Source organism: Jaculus jaculus, chromosome 18, assembly GCF_020740685.1.
Source record: "Jaculus jaculus isolate mJacJac1 chromosome 18, mJacJac1.mat.Y.cur, whole genome shotgun sequence".
Taxonomy (NCBI): domain Eukaryota; kingdom Metazoa; phylum Chordata; class Mammalia; order Rodentia; family Dipodidae; genus Jaculus; species Jaculus jaculus.
This window is the reverse complement of record NC_059119.1, coordinates 49,497,695-49,516,932: the sequence shown is the minus strand read 5'-3', so window position 1 is coordinate 49,516,932 and position 19,238 is coordinate 49,497,695. Positions and strand designations below refer to the sequence as shown.

General features: G+C 41.5%; 1 protein-coding gene across 1 annotated transcript in view; it reads left to right on the top strand.

The window, feature by feature from the left end:
- Nucleotides 1-18,152, top strand: part of Dync2li1 (dynein cytoplasmic 2 light intermediate chain 1) — a 30,639-nt gene extending 12,487 nt beyond the window's left edge. The window contains exons 5-13 of the mRNA XM_045137485.1: nt 494-582; nt 3,587-3,773; nt 4,638-4,706; nt 6,002-6,079; nt 8,348-8,424; nt 10,182-10,252; nt 11,913-12,010; nt 12,893-12,985; nt 17,863-18,152. Of these exons, the coding sequence (XP_044993420.1) occupies nt 494-582; nt 3,587-3,773; nt 4,638-4,706; nt 6,002-6,079; nt 8,348-8,424; nt 10,182-10,252; nt 11,913-12,010; nt 12,893-12,985; nt 17,863-17,925 (825 nt within the window). The 3' untranslated portion in view covers nt 17,926-18,152. The remainder of the gene's footprint in view (nt 1-493; nt 583-3,586; nt 3,774-4,637; nt 4,707-6,001; nt 6,080-8,347; nt 8,425-10,181; nt 10,253-11,912; nt 12,011-12,892; nt 12,986-17,862) is intronic.
- Nucleotides 18,153-19,238: the final 1,086 nt, after the last annotated feature.

The window sequence follows — 19,238 nt, the reverse complement described above, 5'->3', positions numbered from 1 at the left end:
CATGTGGTGTCCTTAGCAATAGGGTCTTACCATATACTTCTGGTGGGAAACTAAGAGCATGGGCAATAGCCTGTACTGGTTTGGGTACCACCAGGGCCTTCTTTTTTTTATTTATTTACTTATTTGACAGAGAAAGAGGGAGGAAGAGAGAGAATGGGTGTGCCAGGGCCTCTAGTCACTGCAAACAAACTCCAGATGCATGCATCCCCTTGTGCACCTTGCTAATGTGGATCCTGGAGAATTGAACCTGGGTCCTCTGGCTTTGCAGACAAACACCTTACCTGCTAAGCCATCCCCCCAGCCCCACAGGGGCCTTCTTGATCAATAACCCAGTACAGGTATTCCAACTTCTGATGCTGGATTTTTTTTTATAACAAGCTATAATTTTTAATCTATAATTATTACTGGCACGTGTTAATGAAGTACAAGAAGAACTTAAAATAAAAATTTAAACTTAAACTGTATATATTTTTAAAATACTTTTTTTTTTCAGCCAAAAGACATTGCTCATTTTTGGGAACTGGGTGGAGGAACATCTTTGTTGGATTTAATCAGCGTACCAATTACCAGTGATACCTTACGGTAAGCGAGCGAGCCTCAGGAGGAGCTGTGACTTACAGTAAGTGAGCCAACCTCAGGAGGAGCTGTGACTACTCATGAGCGTCCACAAGATGATGTGATTCATAATTTTAGGGGACAGTTTTATATAGCCTGAAGGCTTGCAGCCACTTCCTTTCTCTAACCTAACAGTAATACGCTTCTGAAGAGGTCCTCAAAGAGCCAGGGTTCTGGCCTTACACTGAAGTGAGAAATCTGGCATTTCCTACTAGTACCATATTTTGCAAGCCTGTTAATATGAAAAAAAGGCCAAATAATATTTGGGTGATGAATTCATTTGCAAAAATAAATCTGAAAAGATTAATTCTTTCTATTGTCCACTGTGTATGAGTGAACTCGGCTCAGATTTTCCTCAGCTCGCTGGTGTGGTAGGTTGGTATTACTGAGCTGCATCCAAAGGAAGGTTGTGTTAGAGGAGAGGAAAGTGTCCCTGCTGACATTAAAGAACTGCCACCAAGGGGAAAACCTCAAAACGCTTGGTGGTATTTTTCTGACAATGAGTCCCACATGTTGGCCAAACCAGATGTGGAAAATTGTGACATTTCTTACAGTGTTGCTGGTAACCAATCTTAGCCAAGAAAAACAACCACAAAAAAAAAAAAATTTAAATCTGATATATCTTATTCTTGTCTGAGATTAACACAAACCATTGCTGTTGCCTGGATCCAATACAAAAGGCTTGGCAGTTATTGGTGACATTTCAGGCATGAAGACCTTAGAGTATGGGATTCTTTTTGGTTCAGAGGACAAATGTTTTTCCAGAGCTGGCTAGATACAGATCACTGTGGCTTTCTTATCCAGTAGGTCTTTCTTTTAGTGAAATGTCATTTACTTTCTCTTACTTATTATAAAAGTAATGTATGCTGATGTAGAAAACGTGGAAAAATGGTGAAAGATACAAAGAAAATAAGAGTTCCCCAAATCACATATAAACTAACTCCCACAGTCATGTTGATGTGTCCTCTGGGCTTCTCAGTGTTTCAGATTCAGTATGGTTTCCCTGTACATTTAGGCCTTTTTTTTTTTTTTTTAACCTCCTATTGCCTTTTCCCCGTGACATCACTTTTCAGAAAAAAATGGAACTTCATAGGTGCATAGTTTTTCATTGGACTCTCTTCACTAGAGACAAACAAAGCATTCTAGAAGATATGGAGGAACAAAAGGACCTCCACAGGCAGGAAGGACAAAGCCTGCACTTACCATTATCGTGAGTTAGCTCTGTCTGTTCTGGCCCTGGCCTCAAAGATTGCTCTTCACCTGATCTTAGACTTGACTTTATGGGCCGGTGGACATTTTGGGCGCTGCAGGAAGATGGGAAATGAAATCTTCCCACTTTCTTTAATACCCCATTGGGTTAGGTCTGGGATTCCTATCCCTGGACACCATGGCATTTGAAACCTAGTTTGGGAGAGAGGAAGGGTCAGAGTTAGGATGAATGTGGGGAAAGGGAGCCATAGGGCTGGATCTGGGTCCAGTCCATTGCTGAGCGGTCAAAGAATTGCTGGAAAAGATTTCACTCTTAATGTAGTTACTCATCCGAGAATATTTGTTTTGTTTTGTTTCTAGGTAGGGTCTTACTGTAGCCCAGGCTTATTTTGTATTTGCTGTGTAGTCCCAGGCTGGCCTTACACTCACAGTGATCCACCCCTGCCTCCCCAGTGCTGGCACTAGAGGCGTGCGCCACCATGCCCTGCTTCTGAGAGCACTACAGTTCGTTCCACACATAGTTGCCTAGCAAGCTGAGAAAATAATATATTGCCAAATATTATTAGATACTGCTTACCTTTGAAATAATTGTTCATATAATTATAAATGCATTGACTATTTCCACAGACTTTAGATAATTTGTAATAAATCATTTACTGTGATCTGATCCCATTTTAAGAGTATTTTTTTTATTTTATAGCTAACATTTACTATGAAATAGGCAAAAAATGCTGGAAACAAAAATTTAATCTTAAAAAATTGACTAATCCATTTATCTTTAGCTTATTTTTCATTAATAATTATAGATATATATATGTTACCACAATAAAAAGTAAACTATAGCTATTTACATACATACATACATACATACATACATATATATATGTGTGTGTGTGTGTGTGTGTGTGTGTGTGTGTGTGTATATGGCTATAAAGGGCTGAGGAGATGGCTCAACAGTTAAAAGTGTTTGTTTGCAAAGCCTGCCATCCCAGTTTCGGTTCCCCAATACACATGTAAAGCCAGTTACATAAAGTGGCACATGCACCTGGAGTTCATTAGCATAATTTCTTCAAGGTTCATATTCCTGGAATTTTCTGGAGTGCACTACTATGTAGTCTCAGGGTGGCCTCGAATTCAGTGATCCTCCTACCTCTGCCTCCCAAGTGCTGGAATTAAAGGTGTGCACCACCACGCCCAACTGAAAGGATTGCTTTCAAAGAGGCAGAATGGCCTAGCAGGATGACATGTGACTTTGGCCTAGATACCAGCTTTGCAGTTTACTAAGGATCTAAAGCTGTGCTTCAGACGTCAAGGATAACATGGATATCAGTATCTTCTTGGATGGGTTGGAAAGTTAGACTATTTGGTTCCCTAGTCAGGCCCGTCAGCGACTCTTTTTCCTTCTCCTTCAGTGATTGTGAAGCGTCACTGCTTCTCACCGTATCTGCATCCTTTCTTGGGAGCACACAGTGGGAGGAGGGAGGAAGTCTAGGCACAGTGCTGGGCCCAGCTGCTCACCGCCTCTCAGTTGAGCTGGGCTGTTTCCCATTATGACAATGAAATATCACCAGGGAAAAGCACTGGAGTATATAGAGCTATATGTGTGTGCGCTCTCGCTCTCTCTCTCTCTCTCTCTCTCTCTCTCTCTCTCTCTCTGAAATTAATATGTTGTTTTTATTAAACTGGTGCTGTTAGATAAACTTCCCACTAGAGTTTCAAAATGCTTGGAGAATTTTCCTGAAAGATGCTTTCATTTCTGTAGGACTTTCTCTATTGTTCTTGTTTTGGATCTTTCAAAACCTAATGACCTTTGGCCCACCATGGAAAATCTGTTGCAAGCCACAAAGAACCATGTAGATAAAGTGATAATGAAACTAGGAAAGACGAATTCTAAAGCAGCTTCTGAAATGAGACAGAAGATGTGGAGTACTATGCCAAAGGACCATCCGGTGAGTAGCCGTTGGTTTATTCCTGGAATCCTTAGCCCACGCTGGGGGAGAGGACATCACGAAGACTCTGACATTATTATGCTTGACTTCAAATTCGTGTGATGTACATCTACCTGTTCACTGGAAAATTATAACAATTACTAAAACCTCAGAAAGAGCAAAACAAGGAGGAAAATTTCTATGTCTTCCTGTTAGAATCTACTGTCATTGCTGTGGCATATTACATCACTCAAACATAGTTTAGAATAGAAATTGAATACTGATTTTATAATATCCATAAAATTGAAATAAAAATCCAGGTTATACAGAAGTTACCTGGCAAAGAGTAGATGAAGCCACAAACTTAGGCAAGGAGTCAAGTTTCTCAGCATGTACGTTTGACTCATTTACTGTCTGCCACTCATTCAGTACCTTTCAATTATAAAGTTGCTATGATGGAATATAGTCATGAATATCCTCATCTACAAAACTAAGTACAGTGTTTGATAACGCCCAAAGTGTACATGCATGCACTTTACATTGACAGTGTCACAGCAAGACTAATCAAAGTGATGTCGATGCTGTTACAACAAGCAGTCAACACAAAGTAGAGCCAAACCCCAGAAGCATAAGTTCAGTGTAAGAAAATAGAATAGCAGAACAGGAAAAAATAAATCCCATAGTTGTTTAGGGAGAGGCCATTTCTAGTTTTATGCTTAAGGAATGTAGCATAATAAATGAAAATATTGGAACAAATTCTGTGATAAGCCAAAGGCTCAACATCTATGAAGAGACTAAAAGTAATATATTTTGGGGAGGAAATAGGAATTACTGAGAACAGCAATAAGCAATTATAATAAATCCATCCAATCCATCTGTTAACAGGATCGTGAATTAATTGATCCCTTTCCAATACCTCTGGTCATAATTGGAAGTAAATATGATATTTTTCAGGTAAGCTCTTCTACGTCTGTTATACGTTGGACATACACGGAGGTCTAAGGATGGTAGTGCTGGGGTTGGGAGATGGCTCAGTGGAAGAAACTTGCCATGCACGTGTGAGGAACTCAGTTTGGATCTCCACAGCCCCGGCGTAGTGGCTTCTGTAACTCCAGTGCACCTGTAGCTAGGACAGACCCTCCTGGAAGCTTACAGCCCAGCTAACCCGGCTAATATAGCACTGACCTCCAAGAGCCCTGCCTCAGACAAGGTAGAAGGTGAGGACTGGCGCCTGAGGTTGTCCTTTGACTGCCCACTTACTGTGGCACGCATGTACCTTCGTTCACTCATGCAATCTCCCACACAAAATAGCTCTGGGAGGAACAGATTAAAGCGTTGTCTCTATTAACAGTGTTGGGAAAGGGGCTGGGGAGATGGCTCGCTGGGTAAAGGCTTGCCACACAAGCATAAAGAGCCAACTTCAGACCACCAGTACTCACAGGATGCTGGGTGGGCATGGCAGGTGCCTGTAATCCCAGCACTCCAGAGGCAGAGACAGAGGATCCCGGGGGCACGCCAGGAAGCTAGACTAGCCCGATCAGGGAGCTCTGTGCCCAAATAGATAATACCCAGCTTCAGTAAATAAAGTGGAGAGTGACTGAGGAAGACATTCACATTAGCCTCTGGCCTCTACATGCACATACACATGACTCATGCATACACAACACACACACATATTATGCAAAAAATGTTGGAAGCCAGGTGTAGTGACACACACTTTTAATCCCAGCACTCAAGAGGCAGATGTAGGAGGATCACTGTGAGTTTGATGCCAGCCTGGGACTACAGAGTGAATTCCAGATCAGCCTAGGCTAGGGTGAGACCCTACCTCAGGAAAAAAAAAATGTTTGAAAAAAAGATAAGATAGGGACAAAAAAGCACTTAGAGTGGGAGTGAACCAGATTAGAAAACAAATCTTTACTCACTGAGGGATAAGACTTAATTCTCAACTTTAAATTGAAGAAGGTAGAAAATTAGTTTCTTCTTATCTTTGCTTGTCAAAGAATCCTTAGGGTTTTCTACACTGCAGAATGTGTTCTTATATCTGAATTCTCTTAAGCTGAGTGTTTAAACGAGAAAAGATCTGATAGCTGTGGCTCCAGGAGGCTGCAGCTTATTCAGTCTGATAGAAACAAATATTGAGGTGATAGACTCCTGTTCCGTCCTCAGGGTGGGTGGGTGAAAGTAAGAAGTGATGTGCTTCTTCCTGCCACAAGTTCGGCATTTTTTCTTTACATGGCCTTCCCCAGGACTTCGACCCTGAGAAGAGAAAGGTGATATGCAAGACTCTGCGGTTCGTCGCTCACTACTATGGGGCCTCCTTGATGGTTTGTTGATTTCCTCTCCTTGGGCTGGAATGGAAAGTGGAAAATTTGGGGAAAAAAAAATGAGCAAATTGAGCCCCAGCTGTGTTTAGTAAATGCTTTAAATAATGCGTTTTGTCCCCTCCTGTCCTCCTCTACTGCCTGAGACCTCGTAGATCCTGTTAGGTGCTGTATCAGTGGAACACACGCTGCCAGATGGCCTCCCTCTTGAAACTGCTTGTATCCGTAGCCCTTGACAAGCGTACGGAGATAAATCTGTGCTCCTTCATCTTCATTTTTCTCTTAAAAACTAGAATCTTGGGCTGGTGAGATGGCTTAGTGATTAAGGCATTTGCCTGCGGAGCCTAAGAGCCCTGGTTCAATTCCCCAGGACACATGTAAGCCAGATGCACAAGGGGGCGCTTGCATGTGGAGTTCATTTGCAGTAGCTAAAGGCCCTGGTATACCCATTCTCTCTTTATCTGCCTCTCTCTCAAATAAATAAATAAAATAGTTTTTAAAACTTAGAATCTTTAGCCAGGTGTGGTGGTGCACGCCTTTCATCCCAGCACTCAGTTGGCAGGGGTAGGAGGACCACTGTAAGTTCGAGGCCACCCTGAGACTCCAGAGTGAATTCCAGGTCAGCAAAGATGAACTTTGAAGTCATACTGAGTTCACACGTCAGGGTGAGCACTTACCAGACATGTGATTTAGGCAGGTCACTGAAGCCTCGCTCTCTTTCCAGGCTTCTTGTGAAGAGTAATAGAGGGTGCATTTGAGATGCTTAGCAGAGGGCCAAGAACAAAGAATGAGTCAGTAGATGGAAGCCGTTATAGCCGGGCACACTCGGGAGTCTGAAGCAGGAGGATCTCGAATACGTGGCCAGTGTGGGCTTTGCAGTGAGACCCTGTCTCAAGACACAAATTGCTGATAATTATAATTCCATTATCAATAGATGTCCACATTGCTGCTGTCCTTTACATAAAAGATAAACTATAAAAGCATTCTGTGAAAAATACTACCTTAACATTTGACTAATTATTCAACAGTCTTTTCCCTCCAAATCAGAGCACTCAGAGACACTGAGAGACATTGTGGCCTGGCCCTTGGTTAGCATGGCTAGAATATTAGAACTGAAGTGCTCCATATACCACATTTTCAAGTTGTATACTTTTTAGAGCACCCCAACTATATTTTGTTATGTATTTCTTAAAATTATTCCTCTTAGCCAGGCGTGGTAGCACACACCTTTAATCCCAATACTCCGGAGTCAGAGGTAGGAGGATCACCATGAGTTTGAGGCCACCCTGAGACTACATAGTGAATTCCTTGTTAGCCTGGGCTAGAGTGAGACCCTACCTCAAAAACAAAAACAAAATTATTCCTTTTCATGGGCTGGGGAGATGCCTCAGTGGTTAAGTGCCTGCAAAGCCTGGCACCCCAGGTCAGTTCCCTAGTACCCAGGTAAAAGCAGATGCACAAAGTGGCCCATGCATCTGGAGGCCCTGGCATGCCCATTCTGTCTGCCTCTCTCCTCCCTCCTCTCTCTCTCTGCTTGCAAATAACTAAACAAAAATTTTTTTCAAAAAAGAAAACAAATCTTGACTTAAGGTAACTTGTAGCGTAACCACGGGTCCTGGTTGTCGCCCGGTGTCAGAGCTTACTTACCAGTAGCAACCATTTCTTCTCCTTTTCCAAAAGCATCCGGCTTGGATTCCCTTGTTGTGTCCCACAGTGAGAACACCCAGTCACTTGCTTCTCACATCCTGTAGGCGATTCAAAAGAAAAGTCAAAAGTCACTTCAGTGAGTGAGTGTCAGCACCATTTTTCTGGTGTACAGCTGCCACACTGTTTGCCTTGGTTATACAAGTTATTGTGATATGTGCCTCTTTATTATTTAATGAACCCAATTGTATTTGAGGAGTTTTTTAGACCATAATAAGAATGAGTCCACACATACACTCACTTCAAACAATAGCAACATACATAATTATGCCAATTTTTTAAAAATTTATGATAACTTTAATAATTTTTCAATAGCAGAAATGATATGTTAACATATCAACACAAGTCCTTTCTATTTCATGCATGCATGAACTTTGGAGAATGAGTTAGGCTTATCAAGATTTCTTTATCCCTGTTTGGTTAGTCTGTTTGATGCATTTGTTAGGCAGATAAATTACAATTCTCTCTGCCATATGTACTTGTTCAAAACCATAGTCTCTGTGCCTGTTTCTGCGATTGGAAACCAGAACGTAATTTAATCTCATGTTTGTTTGTTTTTATATAAAGTTTGCCAGTAAATCAGAAGCTCTTTTGCTAAAAATCCGTGGTGTTATCAACCAGTTGGCCTTTGGCATTGACAAAAGGTATGATTAGATATTTTATATTTATGAATTTTCTTTGCCATTGTGGCTTATGTGAACTTTTTTCGTGTGTCTTGCTGCTTGACTGAAAGTGCCCCAGGCCATCTCCTACATTTTTGGGATGTTTAGAGGGGCTGACCTAGAATTTATTCAGCCCAGGCTGGCCTCAAACTCAGCAATCCTCCTACCTTAGGAATCCTCCTACCTCAGCTTCCTGGGAGCTGGGATTATAAATGTGAGACACCATGCCAACTTCCTGCTTATTTTTTTCAAATTGCTAATTGTGGACTCTACTGTATGAACATATTGTATATTGGTCATATTCTTACGTTCCCGCTCCCCACGCCCCCATTCCACTCAGGGCCCTCCTTAGTGGGTATCGCTGTCAGGTTCGCATTGCTGGCAGAAATCACCCAATCAAGAGGAGCTTGTGGAACAAAAAGGTTTATTTTGGCGCGTAGACTCAATGGGAAGTTCCATGATGGCAGGGGAAAACGACGGCACGAGCAGAGGGTGGACATCACCTCTTGGCCAACATCAGGTGGACAACAGCAACAGGAGAGTGTGCCAAACACTGGCAACGGGAAGCTGGCTATCACACCAATACGTCTGTCCCCAGCAATACACTCCTCCAGCAGGTGTTAGTTCCCAAACCTCCAGCTGGAAGCTGGCATTCAGAACACCGTGTATGGGGGACGCCTGGATCAAAGCACCACAGTGGGGTCATTGGTATTTGTGTGAGATCCTGCGTGCTCCAGTCAGCCTCTGTTGGTGTCTGCCGTCATCTCAGGCTAGCAGGGAGAGCAGCACTCATGTGTCACCTGCCACGTCCCGGTAATGTCTCCTGGGCCCCGGAAGATGTGACAGAGATGACTAGGCAGCCAGCTTGCTTTTCCTTCACCCGTACAGGGTTCTTCTGCCCGGAATATGCCCCCATCCACTTCCTGTATTGAGTGGTATCTTTTAATTAGTTTTCCAAGAAGAAGGTTTCTATTGAATGGATAATGAAGATGTGGTACATATACACAATGGAGCTCTACTCAGTTATAAGGAAAATGAAGTAATGAAAATTGCAGGAAAATGGATGGACTTGGAAAACATAACTACTAAGTGAGGTCACACAGCTGAGAAAGACAAAACGCTGCATGTTCTTCCTCATGTGCAGCTCCTAACAGGGAACAGTGTGATTGTGTTTAACTTGTAGTAAGCCTCAGTAGTATTAGCAAAGAAACTAAAATGAGGCTAGGAAGAGGAGAAGCAGGGAGGGGTGAGAGGAGGGACAGGATGCAGGGGGAAGGGGGGGCTGTGGTGAAGGAGAGTGGGGGACACAAAACTCTTGCTTCTTACATTATTTAAAATTTCTTAAATTGTACAACTCGAAGACCATGTAATACTAGTATGAGAACAGGATAAAACAATGCTATTGTACTTGTTGATTTATTTCTCTTCCCTTCCATTTTAGCAGCTTTCCTTTTGTTATTATTGTTTCTGATATTAATTTTAGGTGGAATTGGAAATTTCAGTATGCGTCATTCTTAAGTTTATTGTTTCTCTTGGTTTGGATTTAAGCTCCTATCGTCTACCACTGTTTTCTCCTGTGTTTTAGTTTTTGAAATCATCCAAATTGATATTTACTGGTTCATTTGAGGCAGTGCTCTCTGTGGGTTAGATGTAAAACTTGGCCCTTATGTGTGCAGTAGAGTGTGGCAGCATATTCGATTGCTGAACTAAATTAGAATCTTTTCTTCCTCACTGTGTAGCAAATCAATATGTGTGGATCAGAATAAGCCACTGTTTATCACAGCAGGATTGGATTCTTTATGTCACATAGGTGGGTGGACTTATTAAGATTGCTCCATCTTTTTAAATTACTTATTGATTGTGTCCTACTCCATGTTTACCTCATCTCCAGTGTGCCACCATTTCTGGTTTCATTATCAGGTGATTATTTTTATGTGTATTCAACTGTATGCCCAGTATTGACATAGCATGCAACACATTGACATGTTTGTGTAGAAGGGATGTCAGTGCACAACAGACTAATTTCTGATCTCTGTGTCCTTAAAAAATGCACATTTAAATTTTGGTTTCTTGGTTTTAGAAGAAATCACAAGTAGAACTTCAAAGCTACATGTTAGGAGTAATGACCAAATATAGGGAGTTAAAGTGATAGGGTTAAAAAACAAATGGTATGCTTTAGATTTTCATTCTAAAGACCAGGTCCCCAGGTAGCATGGTGGCACATTCCTATAATCCTGGCATTCAGGAGGCCAAGGCAAGAATTGCCATGATCTTCAGACCAGGCTTTGCTACATAGCAAGACCCTACCTCAATTTTTTTTTTTGTCGAGGTAGGGTCTCACTCTGGGCCAGGCTGACCTGGAATTAACACCGTCATCTCAGGGTGGCCTTGAACTCATGGCAATCCTCCTACCTCTGCCTCCGGAGTGCTGGGATTAAAGGCGTGTGCCACCACACCTAGCCCTACCTCAATTTTTAAAAAGAAGAAAAGGGAAAGGGGAAGGGAAAGGGAAGGAAAGGAAAGATAGTTTGCCTTATCTAATGGAGTCTATTTCCTGGGCTCACAGCTTCCATTGTCTTGGTTTATTTATCAAGCCCCTTATCTTTCTACCAAAATGGCTTTCTTTGTGGACAGTCTTGGACCTTGGTATGATTTGATTATAACCTGGTAACTGGGGCTTGTTTTCTTTTGTATTTCCCATCCTCTGTTACTCTGAGTCGCTAAAGGTGACTTGACTTCAGAGGCCTCAGTAATGAGATTAGGGTTGGGCTGTAATAGAAGGCTTAGGAGTGGTTCTGCCTAGTGGGCAGTCATGAGGACTGACTTGTCATTAGTGCCAGCGTAACATCAGTAGCACTGGAGTCACTGTGTGTACCGATAGATAGTGCAGGTGAATTCTTACCTGATTGACATCAAAAAAAGATTGCTAATTACTAAATTTAAAAATCACGGCACTTAGTCCTTATCAAAATGGACTTTTTAGCCAGATGTGGTGGTGCAAGCCTTTAATCTCAGCACTCGGGAGGCAGAGGTAGGAGGATCACCATGAGTTCAAGGCCATCCTGAGACTACATAGTAAATTCCATATATATGTATGTGTGTGTGTGTGTGTATGTGTGTGTGTGTGTGTGTGTGTGTGTGTGTGTGTGTGTGTATGTTTATCTATATATACACACACATTTCTAGGGTAAATACCAAAATCTGGAAAAACTGTTAATAGAACATAGGAATAGGCAATGGAAAGTAGGAATTATAGCTTACCCATTCATGACTCCTTACCTCCTCCTCCTCTTTCTACAGTCTTTTGAGTGCCTTGCTGTGTTGGATAGGGGAAATTTTAATGATGTCACTTCTAAGGAGATGGAAAATGCATGACCTAAGATTTGTACTTTTATAAATGTTACTTACTTAATGGTAATTTGTAATGTTTTAATTGATGTAGTCATTTGGACTAAAACTTCCAATTTTAGGGTCTCCTCCTGTTCCTGACAATGACATTGGAAAGCTTCAAGCCCATTCACCAATGGAGTTGTGGAAAAAAGTGTATGAAAAGCTATTTCCACCAAAGGTAAGTGTTTCTGATTCTTGTACAACATTCTCCCTAAGGTGATTAAAAACTTTTATTTGCACGTGTGTGTACCACATGTGCCAGGATCTCTTACTGCTGCAAATGCCTTTATGGCTGTATGTGTATGGCTGGAGAATTGAACCTGGGCCAGCAGGCTTTGAAGCAAGAACCTTTAACAGCTGAGCCATCTCTCCAGTTCCCTAATATAAGCTTTATAAAAGCACTGTTCAACACTTACAGGAAGGATAAGTGATAACTTCATTTTTACCTATCAGGCTCCAAAAATCAACTAAACAGTTGCCGAGACTCTATTTTAGACAAAGTGGTATGGAGGTTAAAGGATGGGTAAGGGGCTGGAAAGATGACTCAGCAGTTAAGATGCTTGCCTATGAAGGCTAAGGATCCAAGTTCGATTCCCCAGTACCCATGTAAAGCCAGATGCACAAGGTGGTGCATGCATCTGTTCGTTTTGCAGTGGCTAGAGTTCCTGCCATGCCCATTCTCTTTCTATTTGCCTTTCTCTCTCTCTCTTTCTCAAACAAATAAAATATTTTTTAAAAGAAAACAAAGATGAGTAAGGTACAGGTCCTGTACCCTTTTCATACAAGGAGTGTTTCCTGCTTTCTCAGTGGGATTTCAGAAGCTTAAGTTGTTTCTAATCCTGTGCTGACAGACTATTGGAGAAGAGAGAGAGCACATGACAAGGGAAGGAGGCAAGAGGACCTGGGAGAGCCCCAGACAGGCCTCAAGAGTCTGATGAAAGCTGGGTCAACTTCAGAAAGCATTGGATTCCAGGCAGATAACAGTGTTTGTTAGGTAGATGGTAACCACTGAAAGTTGGGGATTATGGGCATGAAATGACTTGGGGAATTGTAATTTCAGAGTATCAATCCACTGAAAGCCACCCAGGACCCTGCCCGCGATCCTCAGCATGCTGAAAGTGAAGTGGATGAGATGCGGGCTCAGAAAGATCAGGTATTGTCCAAAACACGCACTTCGTTCACCTTGAGTTTATTACAAAATCTGGAGCGCCTTGTGAATTCCATACAGTTTTACATTTTTCCTTGAATCATTGCCCAGTGGTTTTTTTTGTTTGTTTTTTGTTTTTCTGGCTTTTTGAGATAGGGTTTCACTCTAGCTCAGGCTGACCTGGAATTCACTATGGAGTCTCAGGGTGGCCTCGAACTCATGGCAATCCTCCTACCTCTGCCTCCCAAGTGCTGGGATTAAAGGCGTGCGCCACCACGCCTGGCTGTGTGTTTCTTTTACTTTGAAATTAATCAAATATTACATCTTCTGTATAGAAAATATTCTGATGTACACAAAGAAGGAATTTAAAATATTACCTGCCATTCCATCACCCAGAGGTAACTCAATAGTCACAAGCCCATTTTTCCCTTTTCCATCTAATGTTAAGGATGAGTCAAGGTTCTGACCTTGCTGCTAGAGAGGCACCATTATTATACTCCTGTTCAGGAGACACCGAGGAAGGTTTCACTTTTTATTGGCTTTTCTTGTAAGAAAAATATTTTATGTCCAAATGAGAACTTCCCTTTCAAAGGAAAGCACATAGACACATGACAGAATCTAGGCTCTCTCATGAAAGCAATTAGAAGTGTGGATAGCCACTCCACATATGCCAAGATGCCCTCCTTTCAATATACAAATTTGGCAGAAATGTAATTGTTGGTAAATTCACTGTGACTCAAATACCGCACATAGATTTCTCGGATCTCCTTTTACTGTGATAAAATGAGACATTGCAGTCTGTCCTTGTATGAGGACACTAGTAAGTAGCAAACAATATAAACTGAATGTCCTGACAACCTGTGCGATGGGATTTGCAGAGTTGTGGAACTTGGGCAGTTGTGTTGTTGAAAGGTTACTTGGAGACAGCTGTCTTCTGGAAACATTGACAGTAGCACTCACCTTTCACATGAAGAAGGTCTAGCATAAGTAAGCAAAATGGTATCCTTCAACATAAGACTTTTGAAAACTATGCCACGAATAGTTAGAAAGTTCTTTTATAACAAAATAAAAAGCATGTTGTAGAGACAGTGAAATGACCTCATGTAACCTTTATTATATTTGAACCTTGGCTGTAGAGGTTATGGGAAGTCATCCTGGATTAATATTTAGGAGTCAATGATTAACTGCCATTATTGATAAGAATATCTTTTTATATTACATAGTGATCATGTGATTAAGCCTACATGCACAGGAATTATTACAGGTCTAAGGTAATCTGAGCACTGGTTTTACTGTGAAGTGTTCTCTATCTCCTGTGCTTACCTTTGAGTGGAATTGAAAGATGACCCCCACAGTGTCTGAACCACTCTTCACCCCACTTGTGTATCCACGGTTAGCTGATCATGAAAGGTTGTCATCTCTTAGCTGACAGATTTTGTTTTTACTTACTTACTTGTCCTAATTTTGCTTTTATTTTTAATGTTCTGATAGATAAATTGGGTTGATTTCAGACTGTATGCATAAAATCTTAACATAAATTTATACTTTGCTTTGAAGATGCCGTAATGATTATATGTGATTTTTAATTATCTTGTTGGTATCTGATTTCAAAATTTGACATTATATTATAAAACAATTTTAATTTTAATAGTGTTTCACACTTCCTCAAAGGTATTCAGGACTTAAAGTTATTTCCAGTTATGTGCCAATATACACAGTTAACTTAGATATGAGGAAATTTTCTCTAAATTACTTTTGAGGGTTCTTAACAATTTTCCTCTAAAAACTTAAATATATACTTTCACTGTATATGAGCAAGACAGTAACTGCCAGTTTTTATTGACACAGTCCATAAAAAATAATTTATTCTAGCTGGGTATGGTGGCACACGCCTTTAATCCCAGCACTTTGGAGGCAATGGTAGGAGGATTGCTGTGAGTTTGAGGGCAGCTTGAAACTACATAGTGAATTCCAGGTCAGCCTGGAGTAGGATAAGACCCTACCTCAAACAATTAAAACAAGAAATATTTACTCTGGAAGCTCAGGGTTGTGAATTTAAGGCCAGCTAGGGCCACCTAATAAGATTCAGTCTCAAAAGCTAGCTATACGGATGATAGATACATAGCTAGATAGATACATAAATAGGAAGAGAGAGAGAGAAAAACTCATCTGTATTGGGTGAAAGTCTAACCCTTTGCCTGTCTATCTTTCATATTGTCTGTCTTTATCTTTTAATATGATTATTGATTGCTATGTAGTATTGTTCAGTAAAGTAGCATTATAATCTTTAGAGTTCACTTGACATTGGGACAATAATAACATTCATTTTAAAGAAGATTTTGGCTGCTTCTACACTTTCAGTTTTCACTCAGAGTTTTCAGTACTTAGAGAAAAGTATGTCCTTGCTTAAAAGTGACCTGCACATAGATACTTAAAGAAGTTTAGATTGTATACTATGTGCCTGTATACTTTAACTGAAATAGGTGTTTTTAAAGTATGTGGACAGTTTTAAAACTTTTAATAGTTTAATTTTAATCACAGTATAGGCATGAAAAATCATCAGTAATTTTTCTGAGGCTAAGAATGGGATTCTTTTCCAGCAGCTGTGAACTTCAGTTACCTTAACCAAAGGGCAGTGATGACGTCCTGCCGAGGAGTTCCTTTTTGTTTATCTAAAGTGGTAATATGCTCGGCACAGTTTCCTAGCCATTAAACAACATAAGAGGAGCCAGGAGGCAATCAATTCATTCTGAGTGCCAGTTGTCTCACACAAGATTTCTGGGCTGGGGAGGTGGCTAGAGCACTTGCCTCAGAGGCATGGATACTGGAGTTTGGATCAGAATCCACGTCCAGGCAGATGCCGTAGAGTAAGCATCTGTTATCGCGACGTGCCTACCGCAAGAAGCGACGCAGAGACAGGCGAGTACCGGAAGCCCAGGGGCCAGCCACCCTAGTGGGCGCAGCAGTAAGCAAGAGACCTGGCCTCAAACAAGGTGACAGGCGAGGACCAACACCTGGTGTTGTCCTCTGACCTCCACGTGCCCACCATGGCAAAGATGTGCCCGCATTCACACAAACACTGAAACAAAGACTTCCACAACCACTAAAACTTATTTTTTTAATTGTAATTATAGCATTATAACTAACATACATACACATTGTGAAAAAATTGAAAAGATGAAACCCTACCTCAAAAAACTGAAAGAAAGAAAGAGAGAAAGAAGAAAGAAAGAAGGAAGGAAAGAAGGGAGGGAGGGAGGGGAAGAGGGACGGTGTGGACATGTGTATGGAGAAAATGGACGCTCCCCTGCCTGCTCCTTAGCTAGTTGCTGTTCTCAAGTGGCACGTAAGTCCACCGTCAGTTCTTGCTTGGCAGCCCAGGAGGACAGATGTGGATGGACACTGACGTACTTAATCTTTCCTGTCTGTGGACAACCAAGTTTCTGGTTGTTAGTGAGATGTGCAGTGCGAGAGTGTCTTCGTTTCCACCCCTGTACTTGCTGTGACGTTGCTTTGTAGTGCTGGAGACCAAGGTCAGGGCCTTGCACACTGCGGGCAAGCGCTCTACTCCTGAGCCCCATCCTAGCCCTCAGCTCTCCCTGTGCAGCGCAGGCCAGCCTCAGTCTCGTGACCCTCCTGCCTGTCTCCCCAGTGCTGGAATTGCAGGCCTGCACCACCATGGCTGGCTCAGTATAATACATTTCTGAAAGCAGAACCTTGGTACTAAAGGCATACACATCTTCAATATTGATATTTTTTAAGACCAGCCAATTTAAAATATATGTATATATTTATTTATTTATTTGAGAGATACAGGGGGAGAATGAGAATGAATTGGAATCCAAGGGCCTCCTGCTGCTGCAGATGAACTCCAGATGCATGTGCCACTCTGTGCATTTGGCTTTAGCATGAGTCCTAGGAAAGCAAACCCAGGCCACAGGCTGTGCAAACAAGTGTCGTTAACCACTGATCAATCTCCCTTATGACAAATAAAACATGATCATTTAGAGGCTGGAGAGATGGCTCAGCAGTTAAGGCGCTGACGTGCAAAGCCTGATGACGTGGGCTTGATCCCGCAGCGCCCATGTCAGGCCAGATGCACAAAGTGGCACGTGTCTGGCAACCCTGGTGCACCCGGTCTGTCTGCCTCTCCTCCATCTCTCTGCTTGCAGATAAAATTTAAAATGTCACTTAAAAATATGTGAGGGCTGCAGAGGTGGCGCTTCCCTGCAAAGCCTAAGGACTCAGGTTTGACTCCCCAGGACCCACGTAAGCCACATGCACAAGTTGGCACATGTGTCTAGAGTTTGTTTGCAGTGGCTGGAGGCCCTGGCACACCCATTCTCTCCCTCTCTATCTGCCTCTTTCTCTATCTCCCAGATGAATAAATAAAATAAAAATAATTTTAAATATATATTTGATGTATGAAAATGCTGTTTTATTAATTAAAAGAGAATTTGAATGCTCCACATACAATATTTTTTAGTTTGTTTTTGTTTTTCAAGGTAGGGTCTCACTCTTGCCCAGACTGGCCTGGAATTTACTATGTTGTCTCAGGCTGGCCTCGAACTTTCAGTGATCCACCTACCTCTGCCTCCAAAGTGCTGGGATTAAAGGTGTGCACCACCACGCCTGGCTCTACATATAATAATTTTGTCTAAAACTTTAATAAATTCATCTCTTAAGTCTTGCTTAGACTCTTTGGAGACTTTCTAGAAAATAAGTTGGTAGTATAATCACTCCAAATAATTTTCAAGAAGTTTTAAAAATGACAAGGCTATAAAGGGTGCATTCCTATTTATAACCAATGTTCTGGTAGCTTTAAGATGGCTACTTGAATTTGTAATATTTTTTTCTTACACTAATGTATATTTTTGTTTTAGGAACTGGAGCAGTACAAGAGAAGTTCTTCTAAGACCTGGAAACAAATTGAACTGGACACCTGAACCTAGCTTGATTATTGTCTATTTATTTCTTCTTTCCTAAATCCAAGTAGGGTTATTTTATTAACTATAGTGGCACTATATGAAGATAGTTAAGACTTGTAACTTGTTAGAAGAGTAATTTCTTATTCTGGTATAACTCTATGAACATTCTGAAGTCTTTTAGAAGGAAAAATATGTAACTACATGTAATATTTTTAAAATAAAACAAGTGTCTCACTTTCCCCTAACATTTAAGTAGTGTAACTTCAGTTCAGCATGTGTGTTTTTGCTTTTATTTTTTAGGAATATTAAAGCAGGAGTACTTGAGCAACTTTATGATGTGAAGTGCCTATATTGGACACATTCCTTCTAGAAGGTGTGCTCAGTTGTAGCTGGTGAGAAACCAGGTCTGAGGTCACAAGTGTCACAATCTCTTTCTCAACAGAGACAGAACCTGGGTACAAAATGAACACTTCTGATCCTCGCTCCACATATTCCGAATTGGTGTCTAGAGTGGAATGTCTTTAAGCAGCACCTTCTCCCACTCACTCCTCATAAGAGATACATTTGTCTTACATGCCTGTTCTCAAGAACAGGCAAGTCTAAGAAGAGAGCCTGTTAATAAGCTGGCCAAGGGGCTGGAGAGATGGCTTAGTGGTTAAGGTACTTGCCTGCAAAGCCAAAGGACCTTGGTTCAATTCCCCAGGACCTATGTAAGCCAGATGCACAAGGTATGGAGTTTGTTTGCAGTGGCTAGAGGCACTGGTGTGCCCATTCTCTCTTTCTCTCCTTCTCTCTCTCAAATAAATAAATAAAAATAAAATATTTAAAAAGAAATAAGCTGGCCAAAACGTCATGAGTTGGAGATAATCAAGACCTTTTCTAACCTGTAAGGAGCCTTCCGTACACTGAGGATTTGTGTGCCGCCAACCAAATTCAATTCTGACTAAGTGACTGCTTTTATTCATCACAAAAGCTTTTCCTCCATCCCTCGCATAGAAGACATTGACTCTTTTTTTTATATACATATATATATATGTTTTTAATTTTTATTTATTTATTTGAGAGCGACAGACACAGAGAGAAAGACATAGAGGGAGAGAGAGAGAATGGGCGCGCCAGGGCTTCCAGCCTCTGCAAACGAACTCCAGACGCGTGCGCCCCCTTGTGCATCTGGCTAACGTGGGACCTGGGGAACTGAGCCTCGAACCGGGGTCCTTAGGCTTCACAGGCAAGCGCTTAACCGCTAAGCCATCTCTCCAGCCCGACATTGACTCTTAACCCGTCAGGCACACAGCTTCAAGTACACCAAGAATGCCACAACTGGTGAGTGG